Source organism: Carettochelys insculpta, chromosome 22, assembly GCF_033958435.1.
Source record: "Carettochelys insculpta isolate YL-2023 chromosome 22, ASM3395843v1, whole genome shotgun sequence".
Taxonomy (NCBI): Eukaryota; Metazoa; Chordata; order Testudines; family Carettochelyidae; genus Carettochelys; species Carettochelys insculpta.
This window is the reverse complement of record NC_134158.1, coordinates 10,820,105-10,838,893: the sequence shown is the minus strand read 5'-3', so window position 1 is coordinate 10,838,893 and position 18,789 is coordinate 10,820,105. Positions and strand designations below refer to the sequence as shown.

Genomic DNA, 18,789 nt, shown 5'->3' with positions numbered 1-18,789 from the left:
CACCAGGGGCTTCCCACCCCCCGGCAAGGCATCTCCAGGGCCCCCAGCCCAACCTCCAGGCCCCTCCCTGAGCCAGAACTGATGGGGCTGTTCCGGCCTCTTCCAGCCCCAGCAGAACCCACCGCCCAGCCCAGCCTGGGGGAGCTCTCGGCCTCCGACGTCACTGACTCCTCCATCCGGCTCTCCTGGTCCGTCCCGGCCGGGGACTTCGACTCCTTCCTCCTGCAGTACAAGGACACGGAGGGCAAACCCCACGCGCTGCCCGTGGCCGGGGGATCCCGCACAGTGACCGTCACCAGCCTGGCGCCTTCCCGCAGATACAAGTTCAACCTGTACGGCGTGTCCGGCCGCAAGCGCCTGGGGCCCGTCTCCGCCGACGCCGTCACAGGTGCACACCAAGACCTGTGGGAGCAACAAGGCTTTGCATGTTCACAGCAGACCAGCCGTGGCCGGGCGGCCCAGGACCCCTCCTGTCAGGGGTTCTGGGGTCCCCAGGCAGTGCACCCTGTCTGCAGGCAGGAGTGACTCGCGCACACACACCCCGCACTCCGTCACACCGCCCGTTGCGCGAGTCCAGTCTCTGCCAAGCCATGTGCTCGTTGGGCCGCTCACGGGAAAGGCCGTTCCGTGCAGTCAGGAGTCTCCTTCGTCTCTTGTCAGTTGAGGTTTCCCTGGTGAGCCCTCGCTAGCCCCTGCGAGGTGCGCCAGCCACACCCTTTGTGGGCATTATCCCACGCTCAGGCCTAGTGCCAAGCCCCCCGACTGCATCCATAACAGTACCCCGCTGGCCAGTGACACCTCGCTAGCCCCTGCGAGGTGCCCCAGCCACACCCTTTGTGGGCATTATCCCAGGCTCAGGCCTAGCGCCAAGCCCCCCGACTGCATCCATAACAGTACCCCGCTGGCCAGTGACACCTCGCTAGCCCCTGCGAGGTGCGCCAGCCACACCCTTTGTGGGCATTATCCCAGGCTCAGGCTCAGGGCCAGCGCCAAGCCCCCCGACTGCACCCATAACAGTACCCCGCTGGCCAGTGACGCCTCGCTAGCCATGCTGGGTGCGAGAGTAGCTGGAAACGTAGAGCAATGGTTGCAATGGTGATTGAGCTGATTGCATTCTGATGAAGTAACGTCACGTCTCCTGAGCTGCCCCCACCCCAGCCGCGCTCTTCACCCCACTCTCTGTTCCAGCCGCAGCCCCACCTAAGGAGGGACCCACCGCCCAGCCCAGCCTGGGGGAGCTCTCGGCCTCTGATGTCACCGACTCCTCCATCCAGCTCTCCTGGACTGTCCCGGCCGGGGACTTCGACTCCTTCCTCCTGCAGTACAAGGACGCGGAGGGCAAACCCCAGGCGCTGCCCGTGGCCGGGGGATCCCGCACGGTGACCGTCACCAGCCTGGCGCCTTCCCGCAGATACAAGTTCAACCTGTACGGCGTGTCCGGCCGCAAGCGCCTGGGGCCCGTCTCCGCCGACACTGTTACAGGTCAGTGGCTGCTCCTGGGCGCCGGCCCCTTCCCCTCCTGCCCCCTTTGCTCCGCAGTGTCAAAGCTCCAGAAAAATCCCGGGAAGATACTTTCACACATCCAGCATCTCCAGCCAGTCTGCCAGCCCTTGGGTGGCTAGAGGGAGCTGTGTGTGTGGGGAGGGAGGGAGGGACGGATGGACAGGTCGGTGAATGGCTGCCTGTGGGGTGGCGAGGCAGGGACAGATGGTTGGGATGGTAATGCATGGACAGTTGAATGGGTAGCTGTAGGGCTGGACAGGTGGGTGGGGAGATGTGTAGGGGATGGATGGACAGACAGGTGGGTGTGCGTGGAGATGGATGGAAGGACAGACGGGGGAGGGAAAATGTACGTGGTCGTGGATGAGTGCATAGAAGTGTTAGTGGATGCACTGGGGATGCGGGTGTGGTGGGTCTGTGTGTCACAGAGGGTGGGGGGCTCCTGCTGGGGTAACCTGGTGCCCAGGTGACACCTCTGGGCTGCAGACAAAGGAGGAGGTGGAGCCTGAGGGGTTTGAATTGGAATTGGGAGGTGGGAGCAGTGAGTCTGGGCTGTGAGAGAGAGAGACAAAGGAGGGGGCCAGGCCCCGGCTCCGGGGGCCCCTCGGGGCCTCCTTTCCCCAGCATGGAGGGAACTGGCTGTCTCTGCCGGCTGCGCTGACCCCTCTGTACGACGCTGTGTCCTGTCGGCTAATAAACCCGCTGTTCTCCTGCCAGTGAGAGTCACTCCTGCCTGGGAACGGTGCAGAGCCTGGGGACCCCGAGCCCCGTCCCAGGGGGGTGGATGGATCGAGGGGTGTGTGTGGAGAAAGATGAGGGACAGGTGTTTATGGGGGAGGATGGAAGGAGTGAGGGAACTGTGGGTGCATCGGGGATGGAGCAATAGACAGACTGTTGGTCAGGGATGTGCGGTGATGGCCGGACTGACAGCTGCACGTGGGACGGATGGACGGAGGGACGGACGGACGGAGGGAGGGATGGACGGACGGCTATCTGTGCGCATGCATAAATGGGCACAGTGGTGCCTGTGTACGACGTTGGATGGAGGGAGGGGCAGGTGGGACTCGCTGGTGCCAATGGAAATCTTCCCATTAACGTTGGGGGGCTTTGACCCTCCCTTTCTACCCCTTCCCGCCCCCCCGCAGCCCAGCTCAGCTCTCACCTGGGGTCGTGCCGGGTGGGATGGGCTGGGCTGGGCTGGGCTGCGCCCGCATGGGGGCGATGGCCGTGGGGAGCCCAGCTCAGCTCTCACCCAGGGTCATGCCGGGCGGGCTGGGCTGGGCTGGGCTGAGCCCGCATGGGGGCGATGGCCATGGGGAGCCCAGCTCAGCTCTCACCCAGGGTCATGCCGGGCAGGCCGGGCGGGCTGGGCTGACCCCGCACGGGGGCGATGGCCGTGGGGAGCCCAGGAACGTGGGATCTTTTTGCAGACCCCATGCGTCTGTCCGCAGCTCTCCTTCCCAGCATCTGGATCTGGCTGTGTCCGGGGCTACTCCTTGGGGCTCCCTGTACTCTCCCCCGCTGCTCCCCTTGGCAGGTCCCCTCTGGCTGGGAATAACCCAGCCCCACAAACACCCCAGAGAGTCGCCCCTCACCCCAGCTGCACCCTTCCCCCACCCGTTCTAGCCTCTGCATCGCGGCAGCAGGAACCCACCACCCAGCCCAGCCTGGGGGAGCTCTCGGCCTCCGACGTCACCGACTCCTCCGTCCGCCTCTCCTGGACCGTCCCGGCCGGGGACTTCGACTCCTTCCTCCTGCAGTACAAGGACGCAGAGGGCAAACCCCAGGCGCTGCCCGTGGCCGGGGGATCCCGCACGGTGACCGTCACCAGCCTGGCGCCTTCCCGCAGATACAAGTTCAACCTGTACGGCGTGTCCGGCCGCAAGCGCCTGGGGCCCGTCTCCGCTGACGCCGTCACAGGTCAGCGGCTGCTCCCGGGCACCGGCCCCTTCCCCTCCCGCCCCCTTTGCTTTGCAGTGTGGCCAAGACACCAGCCCCCAGGCTGGGACCCCTCCTGGAAGGCACTTCCCAGGCTCCAGGGCCGGGGCGGGGGGTGTGTTCTTTGAGGCCTGGATAGAGGAGTGTGGGTGGGGGCTGGTTTTGTGATGGGGCTGAGCGGCTGGTTGGGGGAGCAAGTGGCAGGAGAGGGGTTCGGGGGGACTTCTGGCCTGGGGTGGTGGGTGTGTGTTGGGGGCGCCCAGGGCGGCAGGCGCCGCTGGCTCGGCAGTGGCAGAAGGAAGGGGGTGGAGAGCGCTTGTCTGGCAAAGGGTGTCGGGGGGCGTGTGCGGCTACGCGAGTCCATGGTCACGGGCATGGAAGGATGCACCAGCGATGGGCCAGAGAACACGTGGGTGGATGAGAATCGACAGCTGCCGGCTTCTTCCATGCGTTGGTGGGTGCTCAGCCCCTGCTCACCTCAGGCACCCCAGCCAGCTGCACCCCCAGCCCCTCCCTCCATTGCAACCGCAGCCCCACGGCAGCAGGAACCCACCGCCCAGCCCAGCCTGGGGGAGCTCTCGGCCTCCGACGTCACCGACTCCTCCGTCCGCCTCTCCTGGACCGTCCCGGCCGGGGACTTCGACTCCTTCCTCCTGCAGTACAAGGACGCGGAGGGCAAACCCCAGGCGCTGCCCGTGGCCGGGGGATCCCGCACGGTGACCGTCACCAGCCTGGCGCCTTCCCGCAGATACAAGTTCAACCTGTACGGCGTGTCCGGCCGCAAGCGCCTGGGGCCCGTCTCCGCCGACGCCGTCACAGGTCAGCGGCAGCTCCCAGGGCTCTGGTCCCTTTTCTTTCATTGCCCCTTGTCCTGAGCAGGGTGGTGGGGATAGTGGCCACTGGGCTGGGAACCACCCAAAAAAAAAGACTTCAAAGCCACCAGCCTGCGTAAAATTATGTGTTAATCTAGGTCTAGGGGGAAGAGAGGGGACGGACGGCTGGAGGGAAGGGCGGGAATGTGGGTGGGTTCATATATGGATGGATGTGTGATGGAAAGACAGATGGATGAGTGGGTGTCTATAGAGGTGGACAGATGGATGGACGGTGAGTGGGCTGGTGAGCAGGTGCATACGGGGATGACGGATGGCTGGGAGGATGGACAGATGGATGGACGGTGAGTGGGCTGGGGAGCAGGTGCATACGGGGATGACGGATGGCTGGGAGGATGGACAGATGGACGAACGGTGAGTGGGCTGGGGAGCAGGTGCATACGGGGATGACAGATGGCTGGGAGGATGGACAGATGGACGGATGGTGACAGGGCTGGTGAGCGGGGCCGTACAGGGACGGCTGTTGGGAGTACGTTGGCCGGGACACCTGGCGCAGTGTTGGGGATGGAGGGATGGCTGTAGTGACGGACAGGTGGCAGTGGGGACCTCTCCATGCATGTTGGTGTCTTGGGTTCGCCCCCTTTGCTCTCTCACATGTTCTCCCGTCCCAGCTCAGCTCTTACCCAGTTTGTGCCGGGTGCTCTGAGCCGACCCCTCCATGGAGGCGGGATGGGCACAGGGAACCCAGGAATGCAGGAGTCCATTTGCAGAAATGCCCCATCCGTCTGTCTGTCCCCAGCTCTCCTTCCTTCCAGCAGGATCTTGCTGTGTCCTGGGGCTGAGCTCTGGGGCTCTCTGCCGGGGCCCCCCTCGGGCGCCCTCAACTAAGTTTCTCTGCGGGTCACCACTGACTGGGAATAACTCAGTCCCCCCAAGCACTCGGTGACCTTCCCCTCATCCACCCCATCTGCACCCCTCTCTCCCTCTTCCAGCTGCGGAGCCAGGGAAGGAGGAACCCACCACCCAGCCCAGCGTGGGGGAGCTCTCGGCCTCCGACATCACCCACGACTCCGCCCGGCTCTCCTGGACCGTGGAGGAGGGGACCTTCAACTCCTTCCTCCTGCAGTACAAGGACGCAGAAGGAAAACCCCAGGAGCTGCCTATGGATGGGGGATCCCGCACGGTGACCGTCACCAGCCTGGCGCCTTCCCGCAGATACAAGTTCAACCTGTACGGCGTGTCCGGCCGCAAGCGCCTGGGGCCCGTCTCCACCGACGCCGTCACAGGTCAGCGGCTGCTCCCAGGGCACCGGCCCCTTTCCTGTCATTGTCCCTTGTGCTGTGCAGGGTGGTGGGGATAGTGGCCACAGGGCTGGGAACCACCCGAAAAAAGACTTTCAAGCCACCAGCCTCCATTAGACAATGAGTCGTTTCAGGTCTATAGAGAAGAGAGTGGATGGACAGATGGATGGATGGAAGGAAGGGTGGGAAGGTGTGGAGTGCATGTACGTATGGATGGGTGGTGGAAAGCCAGATGGATGAGCGGGTGCTTACAGAGATGGACAGATGGACGAACGGTGAGTGGGCTGGTGAGCAGGTGCATCCGGGGATGACGGATGGCTGGGAGGATGGACAGATGGATGGACGGTGAGTGGGCTGGTGAGCGGGGCCGTACAGGGACGGCTGTTGGGAGTACGTTGGCTGGGACACCTGGCGCAGTGTTTGGGGATGGAGGGATGGCTGTAGTGACGGACGGGTGGCAGTGGGGACCTCGCCAAGCATGTTGGTGTCTTGGGTTCGCCCACTTTGCTCTCTCGCATGTTCTCCCGTCCCAGCTCAGCTCTCACCCAGTTTGTGCCGGGTGCTCTGAGCCGACCCCTCCACAGAGGCGAGATGGCCATAGGGTACCCAGAAATGCAGGAATCCATTAGCAGACATGCCCCGTCCATCTGTCTGTCCCCAGCTCTCCTTCCTACCAGCAGGATCTGGCTGTGTCCTGGGGCTGATCTCTGGGGCTCTCTGCCCCCCACCCCCCGGCCTCTGCAACTAAGTTTCTCTGCAGATCCCCAGTGGCTGTGAATAACTCAGCCCCTGCAAAGCACCCGGTGAGCTCCTCACCCCACACCTCGTCTGCACCCCTCACCCCTCTCTCCCTGTTCTAGCTGCGGAGCCAAGGAAAGAGGAACCCACCACCCAGCCCAGCCTGGGGGAGCTCTCGGCCTCCGACATCACCCATGACTACGCCCGGCTCTCCTGGACCGTGGAGGAGGGGACCTTCGACTCCTTCCTCCTGCAGTACAAGGACGCGGAGGGCAAACCCCAGGCGCTGCCCGTGGACGGGGGATCCCGCACGGTGACCGTCACCAGCCTGGCGCCTTCCCGCAGATACAAGTTCAACCTGTACGGCATGTCCGGCCGCAAGCGCCTGGGGCCCGTCTCTGCCGACGCCGTCACAGGTCAGCGGCTGTTCCCGGGTACCGGCCCCTTTCCTGTCATTGCCCCTTGTGCTGAGCAGGGTGGTGGGGATAGTGGCCTCTGGGCTAGAAACCACCCTAAAGAAAGACTTAAAAGCCACCAGCCTACGTAAAATTATGTTTCAATCCAGGTCTGGGGGAAGAGAAGGGATGGATGGGTGGAAGGAAGGGCGGGAAGGTGGGTGGTTCATATATGGATGGATGAGTGATGGAAAGCCAGATGGATGAGCGGGAGCTTACGGAGATGGATGGATGGCTGGGAGAAAGGAGATATGGACAGATGGTGGGTGGACTGGTGAGCAGGTGCATACAGGGATGAACAGATGGCTGGGAGGATGGACAGATGGATGGACGGTGATTGGGCTGGTGAGCAGGTGCATCCGGGGATGACGGATGGCTGGGAGGATGGACAGATGGACGGACGGTGAGTGGGCTGGGGAGCAGGTGCATCCAGGGATGACGGATGGCTGGGAGGATGGACAGATGGATGGACGGTGAGTGGGCTGGTGACCGGGGCTGTACAGGGACGGCTGCTGGGAGTACGTTGGCTGGGACACCTGGCGCAGTGTTGGGGATGGAGGGATGGCTGCAGTGATGGACGGGTGGCAGTGGGGACCTCTCCATGCATGTTGGTGTCTTGGGTTCGCCCCCTTTACTCTCTCGCGTGTTCTCAGGTCCCAGCTCAGCTCTCACCCAGTTTGTGCCAGGTGCTCTGAGCCGACCCCTCCACGGAGGCGGGATGGGCACAGGGAACCCAGGAATGCAGGAGTCCATTAGCAGACATGCCCCGTCCATCTGTCTGTCCCCAGCTCTTCTTCCTAGCAGCAGGATCTGGCTGTGTCCTGGGGCTGAACTCTGGGGCTCTCTGCACCCCCTGGCCCTCGCAACTAACTTTCTCTGCAGGTGACCACTGACTGGGAATAACTCATTCCCCCCAAGCATCCGGTGACCTTCCCCTCATCCACCCCGTCTGCACCCCTCACCCCTCTCTCCCTCTTCCAGCTGTGGAGCCAAGGAAAGAGGAACCCACCACCCAGCCCAGCCTGGGGGAGCTCTCGGCCTCCAACATCACACATGACTCCGCCCGGCTCTCCTGGACCGTGGAGGAGGGGACCTTCGACTCCTTCCTCCTGCAGTACAAGGACGCGGAGGGCAAACCCCAGGCGCTGCCCGTGGACGGGGGATCCCACACGGTGACCATCACCAACCTGGCGCCTTCCCGCAGATACAAGTTCAACCTGTACGGCGTGTCCGGCCGCAAGCGCCTGGGGCCCGTCTCCACCGACGCCGTCACAGGTCAGCGGCTGCTCCCAGGGCACCGGCCCCTTTCCTGTCATTGTCCCTTGTGCTGTGCAGGGTGGTGGGGATAATGGCCATTTGGGCTGAGACCCACTCAAAAAAAGACTTCAAAGCCACCAGCCTCTGTAAAATTTTACATCAGTCCAAGTCGAGAGAAAGGAGGGGATGGACGGAGGGACGGACAGCTGGAAGGAAGGGCAGGAAGGTGGGTGGGTTCATATATGGGTGGATGTGTGATGGAAAAACAGATGGATAAGTGGGTGCTTACAGAGATGGATGGATGGCTGGGAGGATGGGGAGATGGACGGACGGTGGGTGGACTGGTCAGTGGGTGCATACAGGTATCAACGGATGGCTGGGAGGATGGAAAGATGGATGGACAGCAGATGGCTGGGTGAGCAGGGGCCTAGAGATATGGCAGATAGCTGGGAGGATGGACAGATGGATGGATGGTGAGTGGGCTGGTGAGCAGGTGCATACGGGGATGACAGATGGCTGGGAGGATGGACAGATGGACGGACGGTGACTGGGCTGGGGAGCAGGTGCATACGGGGATGACGGATGGCTGGGAGGATGGACAGATGGACGGACGGTGACTGGGCTGGTGACCGGGGCTGTACAGGGACGGCTGCTGGGCGTACGTTGGCCGGGACACCTGGCGCAGTGTTTGGGGATGGAGGGATGGATGTAGTGACGGACAGGTGGCAGTGGGGACCTCCCCATACATGTTGGTGTCTTGGGTTCGCCCCCTTTACTCTCTCGCGTGTTCTCAGGTCCCAGCTCAGCTCTCACCCAGTTTGTGCCAGGTGCTCTGAGCCGACCCCTCCACGGAGGCGGGATGGGCACAGGGAACCCAGGAATGCAGGAGTCCATTAGCAGACATGCCCCGTCCATCTGTCTGTCCCCAGCTCTTCTTCCTAGCAGCAGGATCTGGCTGTGTCCTGGGGCTGAACTCTGGGGCTCTCTGCACCCCCTGGCCCTCGCAACTAACTTTCTCTGCAGGTGACCACTGACTGGGAATAACTCATTCCCCCCAAGCATCCGGTGACCTTCCCCTCATCCACCCCGTCTGCACCCCTCACCCCTCTCTCCCTCTTCCAGCTGTGGAGCCAAGGAAAGAGGAACCCACCACCCAGCCCAGCCTGGGGGAGCTCTCGGCCTCCAACATCACACATGACTCCGCCCGGCTCTCCTGGACCGTGGAGGAGGGGACCTTCGACTCCTTCCTCCTGCAGTACAAGGACGCGGAGGGCAAACCCCAGGCGCTGCCCGTGGACGGGGGATCCCACACGGTGACCATCACCAACCTGGCGCCTTCCCGCAGATACAAGTTCAACCTGTACGGCGTGTCCGGCCGCAAGCGCCTGGGGCCCGTCTCCACCGACGCCGTCACAGGTCAGCGGCTGCTCCCAGGGCACCGGCCCCTTTCCTGTCATTGTCCCTTGTGCTGTGCAGGGTGGTGGGGATAATGGCCATTTGGGCTGAGACCCACTCAAAAAAAGACTTCAAAGCCACCAGCCTCTGTAAAATTATACATCAGTCCAAGTCGAGAGAAAGGAGGGGATGGACGGAGGGACGGACAGCTGGAAGGAAGGGCAGGAAGGTGGGTGGGTTCATATATGGGTGGATGTGTGATGGAAAAACAGATGGATAAGTGGGTGCTTACAGAGATGGATGGATGGCTGGGAGGATGGGGAGATGGACGGACGGTGGGTGGACTGGTCAGTGGGTGCATACAGGTATCAACGGATGGCTGGGAGGATGGAAAGATGGATGGACAGCAGATGGCTGGGTGAGCAGGGGCCTAGAGATATGGCAGATAGCTGGGAGGATGGACAGATGGATGGATGGTGAGTGGGCTGGTGAGCAGGTGCATACGGGGATGACAGATGGCTGGGAGGATGGACAGATGGACGGACGGTGACTGGGCTGGGGAGCAGGTGCATACGGGGATGACGGATGGCTGGGAGGATGGACAGATGGACGGACGGTGACTGGGCTGGTGACCGGGGCTGTACAGGGACGGCTGCTGGGCGTACGTTGGCCGGGACACCTGGCGCAGTGTTTGGGGATGGAGGGATGGATGTAGTGACGGACAGGTGGCAGTGGGGACCTCCCCATACATGTTGGTGTCTTGGGTTCGCCCCCTTTGCTCTCTCGCGTGTTCTCAGGTCCCAGCTCAGCTCTTACCCAGTTTGTGCTGGGTGCTCTGAGCCGACCCCTCCACGGAGGCGGGGTGGGCACAGGGAACCCAGGAATGCAGGAGTCCATTAGCAGACATGCCCCGTCCATCTGTCTCTCCCCAGCTCTTCTTCCTTCCAGCAGGATCTGGCTGTGTCCTGGGGCTGAACTCTGGGGCTCTCTGCACCCCCTGGCCCTCGCAACTAACTTTCTCTGCAGGTGACCACTGACTGGGAATAACTCATTCCCCCCAAGCATCCGGTGACCTTCCCCTCATCCACCCCGTCTGCACCCCTCACCCCTCTCTCCCTCTTCCAGCTGTGGAGCCAAGGAAAGAGGAACCCACCACCCAGCCCAGCCTGGGGGAGCTCTCGGTCTCCAACATCACCCACGACTCCGCCCGGCTCTCCTGGACCGTGGAGGAGGGGACCTTCGACTCCTTCCTCCTGCAGTACAAGGACGCAGAAGGCAAACCCCAGGCGCTGCCCGTGGATGGGGGATCCCGCACGGGGACCGTCACCAGCCTGGCGCCTTCCCGCAGATACAAGTTCAACCTGTACGGCGTGTCCGGCCGCAAGCGCCTGGGGCCCGTCTCCACCGACGCCGTCACAGGTCAGCGGCTGCTCCCAGGGCACCGGCCCCTTTCCTGTCATTGCCCCTTGTGCTGTGCAGGGTGGTGGGGATAGTGGCCACTGGGCTAGAAACCACCCGAAAGAAAGACTTAAAAGCCACCAGCCTGCGTAAAATTATGTTTCAATCCAGGTCTGGGGGAAGAGAAGGGATGGACGGGTGGAAGGAAGGGCGGGAAGGTGGGTGGTTCATATATGGATGGATGGGTGATGGAAAGCCAGATGGATGAGCGGGAGCTTACAGAGATGGATGGATGGCTGGGAGAAAGGAGATATGGACAGATGGTGGGTGGACTGGTGAGCAGGTGCATACAGGGATGAACAGATGGCTGGGAGGATGGGGAGATGGACGGACGGTGGGTGGACTGGTCAGTGGGTGCATACAGGTATCAACGGATGGCTGGGAGGATGGAAAGATGGATGGACAGCAGATGGCTGGGTGAGCAGGGGCCTAGAGATATGGCAGATAGCTGGGAGGATGGACAGATGGATGGACGGTGAGTGGGCTGGTGAGCAGGTGCATACGGGGATGACAGATGGCTGGGAGGATGGACAGATGGATGGACGGTGAGTGGGCTGGTGAGCAGGTGCATACAGGGATGACGGATGGCTGGGAGGATGGACAGATGGACGGACGGTGAGTGGGCTGGTGAGCAGGTGCATACGGGGATGAACAGATGGCTGGGAGGATGGACAGATGGACGGACGGTGAGTGGGCTGCTGAACGGGGCTGTACAGGGATGGCTGCTGGGAGTACGTTGGCCGGGACACCTGGCGCAGTGTTTGGGGATGGAGGGATGGATGTAGTGACGCACAGGTGGCAGTGGGGACCTCTCCATTCATGTTGGTGTCTTCGGTTCGCCCCCTTTGCGCTCTCACATGTTCTCCTGTCCTAGCTCAGCTCTCACCCAGTTTGTGCTGGGTGGTCTGAGCCGACCCCTCCTCGGAAGCGGGATGGGCACAGGGAACCCAGGAATGCAGGAGTCTATTAGCAGACATGGCCCATCCGTCTGTCTGTCCCCAGCTCTCCTTCCTACCAGCAGGATCTGGCTGTGTCCTGGGGCTGAGCTCTGGGGCTCTCTGCACCCCCCGGCCTCTACAACTAAGTTTTCTACAGATCCCCACAGGCTGTGAATAACTCAGCCCCCCTCAAAGCACCCGTTGAGCCGTCCCCCCACACCCCGTCTGCACCCCTCACCCCTCTCTCCCTGTTCCAGCTTCGGAGCCAAGGAAGGAGGAACCCACCACCCAGCCCAGCCTGGGGGAGCTCTCGGCCTCCGACGTCACCCACGACTCCACTCGGCTCTCCTGGACCGTGGAGGAGGGGACCTTCGACTCCTTCCTCCTGCAGTACAAGGACGCGGAGGGCAAACCCCAGGCGCTGCCCGTGGCCGGGGGATCCCGCACGGTGACTGTCACCAGCCTGGCGCCTTCCCGCAGATACAAGTTCAACCTGTACGGTGTGTCCGGCCGCAAGCGCCTGGGGCCCGTCTCCACCGACGCTGTTACAGGTCAGCGGCTGCTTCCTGGGCACCGGCCCCTTTCCTGTCATTGTCCCTTGTGCTGTGCAGGGTGGTGGGGATAGTGGCCACTGGGCTGGGAACCAACCGAAAAAAGACTTTCAAGCCACCAGCCTCCATTAGACTATGAGTCGTTTCAGGTCTATAGAGAAGAGAGTGGATGGACAGATGGATGGATGGAAGGAAGGGTGGGAAGGTGTGGAGTGCATGTACGTATGGATGGGTGGTGGAAAGCCAGATGGATGAGCGGGTGCTTACAGAGATGGAAGGATGGCTGGGAGGATGGACAGATGGACGGACGGTGAGTGGGCTGGTGAGCGGGGCCGTACAGGGACGGCTGTTGGGCGTACGTTGGCCGGGACACCTGGCGCAGTGTTTGGGGATGGAGGGATGGCTGTAGTGACAGACGGGTGGCAGTGGGGACCTCGCCAAGCATGTTGGTGTCTTGGGTTCACCCACTTTGCTCTCTCGCATGTTCTCCCGTCCCAGCTCAGCTCTTACCCAGTTTGTGCCGGGTGCTCTGAGCCGACCCCTCCACAGAGGCGAGATGGCCATAGGGTACCCAGAAATGCAGGAATCCATTAACAGACATGCCCCGTCCACCTGTCTGTCCCCAGCTCTCCTTCGTACCAGCAGGATCTGGCTGTGTCCTGGGGCTGATCTCTGGGGCTCTCTGCCCCCCACCCCCCGGCCTCTGCAACTAAGTTTCTCAGCAGATCCCCAGTGGCTGTGAATAACTCAGCCCCTGCAAAGCACCCGGTGAGCTCCTCACCCCACACCTCGTCTGCACCCCTCACCCCTCTCTCCCTGTTCCAGCTGCGGAGCCAAGGAAGGAGGAACCCACCACGCAGCCCAGCCTGGGGGGGCTCTCTGCCTCCAACATCACCCACGACTCTGCCCGGCTCTCCTGGACCGTGGAGGAAGGGACCTTCGACTCCTTCCTCCTGCAGTACAAGGACGCAGAGGGCAAACCCCAGGCGCTGCCTGTTGACGGGGGATCCCGCACGGTGACCGTCACCAGCCTGGCGCCTTCCCGCAGATACAAATTCAACCTGTACAGTGTGTCCGGCCGCAAGCGCCTGGGGCCCGTCTCCACCGACGCCGTCACAGGTCAGCGGCTGCTTCCTGGGCACCGGCCCCTTTCCTGTCATTGTCCCTTGTGCTGTGCAGGGTGGTGGGGATAATGGCCATTTGGGCTGAGACCCACTCAAAAAAAGACTTCAAAGCTGTTCGCCTCTGTAAAATTATACATCAGTCCAAGTCTAGAGAAAGGAGGGGATGGACGGAGGGACGGACGGCTGGAAGGAAGGGCAGGAAGGTGGGTGGGTTCATATATGGGTGGATGTGTGATGGAAAAACAGATGGATAAGTGGGTGCTTACAGAGATGGATGGATGGCTGGGAGGATGGGGAGATGGACGGACGGTGGGTGGACTGGTCAGCGGGTGCATACAGGTATCAACGGATGGCTGGGAGGATGGAAAGATGGACGGACAGCAGATGGCTGGGTGAGCAGGTGCCTAGAGATATGGCAGATAGCTGGGAGGATAGACAGATGGACGAACGGTGAGTGGGCTGGTGAGCAGGTGCATACGGGGATGACGGATGGCTGGGAGGATGGACAGATGGACGGACGGTGACTGGGCTGGTGACCGGGGCTGTACAGGGACGGCTGCTGGGTGTACGTTGGCTGGGACACCTGGCGCAGTGTTGGGGATGGAGGGATGGCTGTAGTGACGGACGGGTGGCAGTGGGGACCTCGCCAAGCATGTTGGTGTCTTGGGTTCGCCCCCTTTGGTCTCTCACATGTTCTCAGGTCCCAGCTCAGCTCTCACCCACTTTGTGCCGGGTGCTCTGAGCCGACCCCTCCTCGGAAGCGGGATGGGCACAGGGAACCCAGGAATGCAGAAGTCTATTAGCAGACATGCCCCGTCCTTCTGTCTGTCCCCAGCTCTCCTTCCTACCAGCAGGATCTGGCTGTGTCCTGGGGCTGATCTCTGGGGCTCTCTGCACCCCCTGGCCTCTACAACGAAGTTTTCTGCAGATCCCCACAGGCTGTGAATAACTCAGCCCCCCGCAGAGCAGCCGTTGAGCCGTCCCCCCACACCCCGTCTGCACCCCTCACCCCTCTCTCCCTGTTCCAGCTGCGGAGCCAAGGAAAGAGGAACCCACCACCCAGCCCAGCCTGGGGGAGCTCTCGGCCTCCGACATCACCCACGACTCCGCCCGGCTCTCCTGGACCGTGGAGGAGGGGACCTTCGACTCCTTCCTCCTGCAGTACAAGGACGCGGAGGGCAAACCCCAGGCGCTGCCCGTTGACGGGGGATCCCGCACGGTGACCGTCACCAGCCTGGCGCCTTCCCGCAGATACAAGTTCAACCTGTACGGCGTGTCCGGCCGCAAGCGCCTGGGGCCCGTCTCCGCCGACACCGTCACAGGTCAGCGCCAACTCCCAGGGTGCTGGTCCCTTTCCTGTCATTGCCCCTTGTGCTGTGCAGGGTGGTGGGGATAGTGGCCACAGGGCTGGGAACCACCCAAAAGAAAGACTTCAAAGCCACCAGCCTCCATTAGACTATGAGTCATTCCAGGTCTTGAGAGAAGAGAGGGAGGGGATGGACAGATAGAGGGAGGGAAGGAAGGGCGGGAAGGTGGGTGGTTCATATATGGATGGATGGGTGATGGAAAGCCAGATGGATGAGCGGGTGCCTACAGAGATGGAAGGATGGCTGGGAGGATGGACAGATGGCAAATGGATGGTGAGCGGATGCCTAGAGAGATGGCAGATGGCTGGGAGGATAGAAAGATGGGTGGTGTGATGGGGTTCAGGGGCCCCATGCGCTGCACCCTGGCCGCAGGCAGGAGTGACTCTCACCCAGCAGGTAGAACAGGAGGTTTATGAGGCGGCAGAGCCCAGCTCAGCACAGAGGGGTCAGTGCAGCCGGCAGAGACAGTCATTGCAACCCGTCCTGGGGAGAGGAGCCCGAGGGGGGCCCCTCTGGGGTGTAGCTTCCCCCCGTGCCAGGCTGGCGCCTTCCAGCTCCCTCTTCCCCAGCTTCTAACTGCTGCCCCCGACTCTAACCCAGCTCGGCTCCTCCCTCCTCTTTGTTCAGGGCTGAGGTGTTACCTGCCAGCCCAGGGGTCATCCTTAGCGGCTGGGAGCTGCTGCTTGTGTCTCACATCCAGCCTGAGTCTCACACATGCAACCCCCCCACACTCCATCACAGATGGATGGTGGGTGGGCTGGTGAGCAGGTGTATATAGGGGTGGACGGATGGTTGGGAGGATGGACAGCTGGACGGACGGTGACTGGGCTGGTGAGCGGGACCGTACGGGGACAGCTGCTGGGCATACATTGGCTGGGACACCTGGCGCAGTGTTTGGGGATGGAGGGATGGCTGTAGTGACGGACGGGTGGCAGTGGGGACCTCGCCAAGCATGTTGGTGTCTTGGGTTCGCCCCCTTTGCTCTCTCGCGTGTTCTACCGTCCCAGCTCAGCTCTCACCCAGTTTGTGCCAGGTGCTCTGAGCCGACCCCTCCATGGAGGCAGGATGGCCATAGGGTACCCAGAAATGCAGGAGTCCATTAGCAGACATGCCCTGTCCGTCTGTCTGTCCCCAGCTCTCCTTCCTACCAGCAGGATCTGGCTGTGTCCTGGGGCTGAACTCTGGGGCTCTCTGCACCCCCCGTCTACTGCAACTAAGTTTCTGGGCAGGTCACCACTGGCTAGAAATAACTCAACCCCGCCCCAAGCACCCCATGAGCTGCCCTTCACCCACCCCATCTGCACCCCTCACCCCTCTCTCCCTCTTCCAGCTGCGGAGCCAAGGAAGGAGGAACCCACCACCCAGCCCAGCCTGGGGGAGCTCTCAGCCTCCGACATCACCCACGACTCCGCCCGGCTGTCCTGGACCGTGGAGGAGGGGACCTTCGACTCCTTCCTCCTGCAGTACAAGGACGCGGAGGGCAAACCCCAGGCGCTGCCCGTGGCCGGGGGATCCCGCACGGTGACCGTCACCAGCCTGGCGCCTTCCCGCAGATACAAGTTCAACCTGTACGGCGTGTCCGGCCGCAAGCGCCTGGGGCCCGTCTCCGCCGACGCCGTCACAGGTCAGCGGCTGCTCCCTGGGCACCGGCCCCTTCCCCTCCTGCCCCCTTTGCTTTGCAGCGCTATGGGGACAGGTGCCGCTAGCTGGGACCTGCATGGGAAAATACATCCTAAATGCCAACCTCCCCCAGCCTCCTACTGGGCACTGAGCAGAGAGAGGAGTGAATGGAGGTGGAAGGGGGGCTCAACAGAGAGGCAGACGTGTCCGTGTGCGCGAAGCAAACGGCCTGGAAAGAGAGAGGGCGGGGAGAATGGATGAATGCACCGATGGGTGAATGGCTGGCCATGGCCATGGCCATCGGCTGGGATGGACGGAGGGATGTGTAGGGATGGCTGGAGAAGCAGATGTGTGAATGTCTGTGGGGATTGATGCCTGGTCGGACGGAGGGACGCACAGAGGGGTGTCTGTGGGGATTGATGCCTGGTCGGACGGAGGGACACACAGAGGGGTGTCTGTGGGGATTGATGCCTGGTCGGACGGAGGGACGCGCAGAGGGGTGTCTGTGGGGATTGATGCCTGGTCGGCCGGAGGGACGCGCAGAGGGGTGTCTGTGGGGATTGATGCCTGGTCGGACGGAGGGACGCGCAGAGGGGTGTCTGTGGGGATTGATGCCTGGTCGGACGGAGGGGCGCGCAGAGGGGTGTCTGTGGGGATTGATGCCTGGTCGGACGGAGGGGCGCGCAGAGGGGTGTCTGTGGGGATTGATGCCTGGTCGGACGGAGGGACGCGCAGAGGGGTGTCTGTGGGGATTGATGCCTGGTCGGACGGAGGGGCGCGCAGAGGGGTGTCTGTGGGGATTGATGCCTGGTCGGACGGAGGGGCGCGCAGAGGGGTGTCTGTGGGGATTGATGCCTGGTCGGACGGAGGGGCGCGCAGAGGGGTGTCTGTGGGGATTGATGCCTGGTCGGACGGAGGGGCGCGCAGAGGGGTGTCTGTGGGGATTGATGCCTGGTCGGACGGAGGGGCGCGCAGAGGGGTGTCTGTGGGGATTGATGCCTGGTCGGACGGAGGGGCGCGCAGAGGGGTGTCTGTGGGGATTGATGCCTGGTCGGACGGAGGGGCGCGCAGAGGGGTGTCTGTGGGGATTGATGCCTGGTCGGACGGAGGGGCACGCAGAGGGGTGTCTGTTGGGATTGATGCCTGGTCGGACGGAGGGACGCACAGAGGGGTGTCTGTGGGGATTGATGCCTGGTCGGACGGAGGGGCGCACAGAGGGGTGTCTGTGGGGGTGGCTGGCAGAGCGGGTGGCTGGAGGACTGGCCGTGCGCCCCTCAGCAGGGGGTGGGTTTTCGTTGGTGAATGGAGCAGTAGCTGTCTGTCCGTGGCTCTGGCTGGCTCGACAGCTGAATGAGTGCATATGGGGCGGGCGGGCGGGCGGGCAGGGCAGATGAATGGATGCGTCTAGGGACGGCTCGGGATTGTGAAGCTGGTGGCAGGATTGGACAGAGCGAGCTGTGAGCTCTGGGCGACGCTGCGGCCAGCCAGCTGCGACGGGGACCGGAGGCCAGAGACCGGGACTGGCTGGGCGGGCAGCTGCGTATGAGCTGGTGGTACAGGCCTGTCTGGGGCTGTCCGGGTGCCAGTGGGGATCTTTCTGTGGATGTCTGTGGCTTTGATTCACCCGCTTCTCTCTCCTTTTCTTCTCCCTCCCTCCACCTCCTCCACCCCAGGGAGGTGGGGTGGCCGTGGGGAACCCCAGGATCTGGGATCTTCTATGTAGACATTTCCATCTGTCTGTCAGTCTGTCCCCACCCCCCCACCTTCTCAGTAGCACAGTCCAGCTGTGTCCTGGGGCTGCTCCCAGGGGCTTCCTGCACCCCCTGTGCCCCACTAACCCTCTCTGCAGGTCCCCTCTGGCTGGGCATCACCCGGTCCCCCCATGGACCCGGAGAGCCGCCCCCCCATCCCGACTGTGGCTCTCACCCTCCTCTCTCTGTTCCAGCAGCGGTGCGGCGAGAGCAGGAACCCACCGCCCAGCCCAGCCTGGGGGAGCTCTCGGCCTCCAACGTCACCGACTCCTCCATCCGCCTCTCCTGGACCGTCCCGGCCGGGGACTTCGACTCCTTTCTCCTGCAGTACAAGGACGCAGAGGGCAAACCCCAGGCGCTGCCCGTGGCCGGGGGATCCCGCACGGTGACCGTCACCAGCCTGGTGCCTTCCCGCAGATACAAGTTCAACCTGTACGGCGTGTACGGCCGCAAGCGCCTGGGGCCCGTCTCCGCCGACGCCGTCACAGGTCAGCGGCTGCTCCCGGGCGCCGGCCCCTTCCCATCTCTCTCTTGTCCCTGAAGCTCAGTAGTGGTGCTGGCCATGG

The 18,789-nt window shown here is 62.9% G+C and overlaps 1 protein-coding gene across 11 annotated transcripts in view; it reads left to right on the top strand.

Moving 5' to 3' along the window:
- TNXB (tenascin XB) overlaps positions 1-18,789 on the top strand; it is a 54,194-nt gene that overhangs the window by 13,700 nt on the left and 21,705 nt on the right. For 7 of the 11 annotated variants that reach the window (XM_075017606.1, XM_075017601.1, XM_075017605.1 and 4 more), the window contains 14 exons: positions 107-388; positions 1,189-1,482; positions 3,127-3,420; positions 3,970-4,257; positions 5,261-5,554; positions 6,430-6,723; positions 7,744-8,037; positions 9,142-9,435; positions 10,540-10,833; positions 12,068-12,361; positions 13,187-13,480; positions 14,514-14,807; positions 16,183-16,476; positions 18,418-18,711. In XM_075017606.1, coding sequence (XP_074873707.1) covers positions 107-388; positions 1,189-1,482; positions 3,127-3,420; positions 3,970-4,257; positions 5,261-5,554; positions 6,430-6,723; positions 7,744-8,037; positions 9,142-9,435; positions 10,540-10,833; positions 12,068-12,361; positions 13,187-13,480; positions 14,514-14,807; positions 16,183-16,476; positions 18,418-18,711 — 4,098 coding nt within the window. The remainder of the gene's footprint in view (positions 1-106; positions 389-1,188; positions 1,483-3,126; positions 3,421-3,969; positions 4,258-5,260; positions 5,555-6,429; positions 6,724-7,743; positions 8,038-9,141; positions 9,436-10,539; positions 10,834-12,067; positions 12,362-13,186; positions 13,481-14,513; positions 14,808-16,182; positions 16,477-18,417; positions 18,712-18,789) is intronic. The other 4 variants (XM_075017609.1, XM_075017599.1, XM_075017604.1 and 1 more) reach the window with 3 other exon arrangements.